Genomic DNA, 4,772 nt, shown 5'->3' with positions numbered 1-4,772 from the left:
GGGGGGGGGGGGAGAACGAGCGAGAAAAACAAGGCCAGACAGGGAATCAGACGGTCAGAGCGACAGAGGCCGACTGACAAGCAGAGAGAGCCGAATGAGCGGCTGATAGATGACTGCGAAAGGCAGAACAAAAAGAAAAAGTGAAGGATGCACTTGTCGTACCTTCTCTTTCAGCCCGGAATATGAAGGTCCGAAGGGAGTTGACTACCTCAAACTTGTTGTCACCGAGCCCTCGCACCTGTCTGATGGCGCTGGCCAGGATCATACCTTTGGAGTACATCTCCTAAACACAGAGGGGGACACACACAAACAGACAGATAAGAGCGCTGCCAAAACACACACCAAATAGGTGTACGGACACAAAGCAGACACACTGCGCAGCTTCCTGCATGCTAATAATGTTATCGAATTGATGCTTATTCCTATTATCTGCATCTGTAGAGTCGCAATTACTGTTTTCCAGCGCATTGTTTGCATCAATAGATGTGTAATTCTGAGTTGTATTACCGCCGGCTGGGATGGCATTCAATTTGAAACGCCACTGACAGACATCCTCATCAAACTCCAGCCATAACCCATCAATACAGCGTCAAATTTATTTGCAGAAATAGCTTCCCTGTTCCCTTTCAAGCAATAAGTTTGATAAATGGCAAGGAGGCTCTTGGACAAGAAGTATTTCAATCAAAAAGCTGCTTGCAGGAAAACAAACAGGAAACTCACATATATGTTTTCGTACGAGTTGTTAAGCAAGCCAGGACAAATTTGCATTGATGCAATCTTTGACATGAACACAAATAACTCAAATAACGGGCTTGAAATATGTGTAATTTGGAAATGGAGGTGCAGGAATCGGCCCAAAAAGTGAATTAACGTTGCACTGAAGAAGCCCCAAACACAAGAATAACACAGAGTGCTGTCGTTTGGGTGTTAGGAGACAAATATACAAGCAGAAAACAAACTTACAAAGACACAGGCACGCTATACTGGGGATTTGGGTGAAGCACAGGAAGTGTTTGTTGGGTAAAGTGGGATTGGGTTGGATTGTGTGTGTATTGTTTCATTACCCCCATGTTTTCCCAAAGCAGCTCCAGTGGAGGCATCCAAATAAGGAGGATGATGCACTGGAGGCTTCATGACCCTCTTTACAGTCTCCCTTGACAATGGCAATTAAAGTACTGGGTCATTGTCAATATGAAAAGGAGACAGAAGGAGCGGAAAAAAAAGAAAAAAAGAATCAGACATCAATATTATCACTTCTAAAGAAGCGAGGACAGAATGGTCCCGCCATCGAATCAGTATTCAAACCACGACGTGGCGAGTATAACAGAGAGATGCCCTTAAAGTAGTTGGAAAAAGCTAAGAACATCTCAGATTGTAATGTTCTCGCAATAAAGTGAACTGGAGGACAGCACATTACGCTTCTGTAGCGGCGTGAAAATCACTGGGTTATAAAAAAAAAAAAAGGGGGTCGTTGCAGACATTGCATTATTCATGTCGATAATGTCATTATCATTGCAAAGTATGAAAAAAAAAAACACGTCTCTCTCTTTCTCTCTGTCGCTCTTCAACGGGCTTGACCTGAATTTTGATTCTCCGCAGTCCTGTGCACGATGTAATGGCTTGTGGGTGATTGCCACGTGCAATTACTGTACGTTCGCTCTACTGTACCACCGCCGTCGCATCCTGCGAAGACGCAGAGTGCGAAGGGAGGGTGAATAGAGGAAGAAAAGGAAGTGAACTTCTGACTCCCTCTCGCCATTCTTAATTAAGCCGGGTGACCTTGCCATCCACAAAAGCCTATTTCTAGAGACCAGCCAAAAATATACCAGCCGGCACAGTCGGTTAGGGAGAGCGAGGGGAGGGGGGGTGCAGGGAGGGATGGATGGATGGAGGGAGCATAAAATTCTAAAAAAAAAAGAAAGAAGAGAGAAATTAGGTTTGTGTGAAAGGCCAAGGGGAGGACAGAGGAAGAAAATGGAAAGAGCAGGAAAGGATACAAAGGAGGAAAGATAAAAACAAAAGAAGAGGCAACAGTGGAATTCCATAATCAAGAAGAGAAAGAAGAAAAGAAAAAAAAAACAAGAAGGGAGGCATGTGGGAAAGATAGACATCATGTCGAAATGAAGACGCCTGAGAGGGTCAGGGAGGGGTCCTTCTCATATTAAAGCAGGATGTTAACAATGGCAAGAAGTGGCTCAACCTAATTACCGACAGCCATTCTCGTGCATTTCTCTCCCCAGGAGTTTCACACCAATATCTCCCTCTTTCTCTCTCTAAATTTAGACAGAAGTTAAAAGGAAGGTGAGCAAAGGAGAAACTAAGTGCATGTGTGCGTGCGTGTATGTGTGTGTGTGTGTGTGTATGAATTAGCTTGGTGGCTGTGCGCCGATAATTACACCCCGAGTATGGGTTAACGGTAATTAATTGTTTTAATTCTAGTTTTGGGGTCATGAAGGAGAGAGTTGTTTAATTGCTGAGTTGTGCATCTGTAAATACTCCGACGGCAGAGTCAGCGGAGAGATGGTGAAAAGAAGAGGTCAGCGTTGAGACGGTGGAATCAGGCCGCGACGCCGCTCGTTGCAGCCCGCACTCACTCACACACACACACACACACACACAAAGTTTATGGACTAATCTCAAGAGGAAGGACTGCCAAGGATTCAATGAGGCCTAACTATCTCTCTTTCTCCAATAACAGACACACCTGACTCGCCTCCCTCTGCCAAACATCTTCTCCACACTCATTTCCCCCTCACTCTGGCCTCCTCCTTTCACCCCCACCTCCCACTCTAAACTCTCTCACTCCCACGTCCTCTCACTCTAGCCACCCAACATTTGTCAACCTTTGTCACTTCTTGTGGGTTTTTTGGTCCCCTTTGTGGAAACTGCCTATCCTGCGTGGATGACTGTCTTTCTTCGTTTCGAAAACAACCCGGTAAAACTTCAGGACACAATTAAGGTAGAGCAATGGAGCTAAAGCCCACAATAATGGAGGCGCCGTGTGGGGAAAGCAGGAGGAGGAGGGTAAAAGAGGGTGGAAGGAGGTTTTACCACCAAGCCTGGAGTTAAGGTTCTGGCATTTCCAAAAGCGGTGAATTTTTTCAATGGAGGTATGGGGACACCGACTGGTGGCAGCAAGAAACTGCACCTTTGAGACGAGGCTTGTGGGCAATACTGCATCCTTACTCATTGCTTCACCAAGCGGGGTGCCTTAATGATTTTAGAGATGTTAATCCCATGCAGAGCTGTTTTGAGGCCAAGATAAGCAACAAGACTTCATAAAGTGAGACAGCTGCAAAACTTCCAGGTCTCCGAATGCTGAGCATTTAAATGTTTTTTTTACAGAATATTGTTGGTAGTTTATCAAACCTGACTCAAAAAATTTTTACATTTACCTATTCATTTAAGTCAAATAATAAAAAATAATTTAAGTCGGTGTCAATGCAAGGACAACCTGGTTTATTTGCCTCATTTATTTTTTACTGTTACAAGATTTTGAGGCAAAAAAGACTTGTTTTCAATTCTTAAGTCACATCTTTAGGGATTTCCAGTGCCTATAACATTTTGGAGAATCTATGGAATGTAATATTCATAGGTATGTTTTCATTAGTGTATAATTACATGGAAATAATAATCATTGTGTATTCATTAGCTCTGAATGAGCTGTTTTTATATCAGAGGGAGCAGGTCCTCTTCTACGGAGTCTGCTATGTTGAACCACCATGTTTCTACAGAAGCCCAGAATGGATAAACCCAACACCAGCTAACTAGCTATTCACCTCCATACATTCGCCTACATGTTTAGAAGGCATTCAGTTGGTTGTAGTCTGCAACTTCACCACTAGATGCCACCAAATCCTACACACTGGTCCTGCAAAGCCAGAGATACCCGCTCCTTAGCTGCTAAATGCTCCTCTATGTCTTATCTGTCTGCCAATTGGTGCTGGGCAGGTAGCGTACAAGTTTCTATGGTGTTTTACTTAAAGCTTAAAGAAGTTGAGGGCCAGAAAAGAAAACCAAAAAAATGAACTGAAAGAAGCAACAAAACTACGCCGTAGATTCGAGGGAAACTGCAGCATCCGGTGATAATTCTCTGTGAATAAGCACCAACTTTGACTTTGAATATTCAGTTGATTAATGCAGCTTTAAAACTATCACCTTAAATTGAAGTTTCTGAATCTACCTTGAGGGGAATATAATTATTCTTAAAAGACTCTCTGTATAATTAAGAATTCTTAGATATCAGAATATAACCAGGCCGTGGAACGCATATGAAAATAAACATCTGGAAATGTACGAAACCGTGAATGAAAATTAAGATAAATGCTCTGCGGATTTCTACTGAGGGTATCACTTACTTTGGGTTCTGGTGATCAAAATAAAACCAAGCATAAATAATAACAGTAAGCGTCAGCTAGGGGCATCTTGGGAAGGCACCAAAGGGAGTAAGCAGAGGAGCTTTGAGGCTTGGCAAGACAGAGCTTTGCAGCGTCAGTCAGTCAGTCAGTCAGTCAGTCAGTCAGTCAGACAGACAGACTCAAAGACTGATCCCCGATCCTAAAACCTCATCTCCCCTTTGGCCTTCTATTCAGCCTCACCCCCCTTTCCCCATCTTCTCATCCCTTCATCCCTCCCAGCCACCCTCCTCCTCTCTTCCTCCCCTCACTACCCTGAAGCCAGGCTTTGGACAGTTTTCACAAACACACGCACACACACACACACACACACACACACACACACACACACACAACACAGAGAGAGAGACACACACA

At 43.9% G+C, this 4,772-nt stretch overlaps 1 protein-coding gene across 1 annotated transcript in view; it reads right to left on the bottom strand.

The window, feature by feature from the left end:
- Positions 1–4,772, bottom strand: part of zmp:0000000660 (arf-GAP with Rho-GAP domain, ANK repeat and PH domain-containing protein 2) — a gene marked incomplete at both ends in the record, with an annotated part of 120,109 nt that overhangs the window by 101,970 nt on the left and 13,367 nt on the right. Inside the window, 1 exon segment of the mRNA XM_035675832.1 lies at positions 163–283. Coding sequence (XP_035531725.1) covers positions 163–283 — 121 coding nt within the window.

The sequence above is a fragment of the Morone saxatilis genome, unplaced genomic scaffold, assembly GCF_004916995.1.
Source record: "Morone saxatilis isolate NCDOM2014 unplaced genomic scaffold, NCSU_SB_2.0 Contig4, whole genome shotgun sequence".
In the NCBI taxonomy this organism is placed as follows: Eukaryota; Metazoa; Chordata; class Actinopteri; family Moronidae; genus Morone; species Morone saxatilis.
This window is presented reverse-complemented; position numbering and strand designations above follow the sequence as displayed.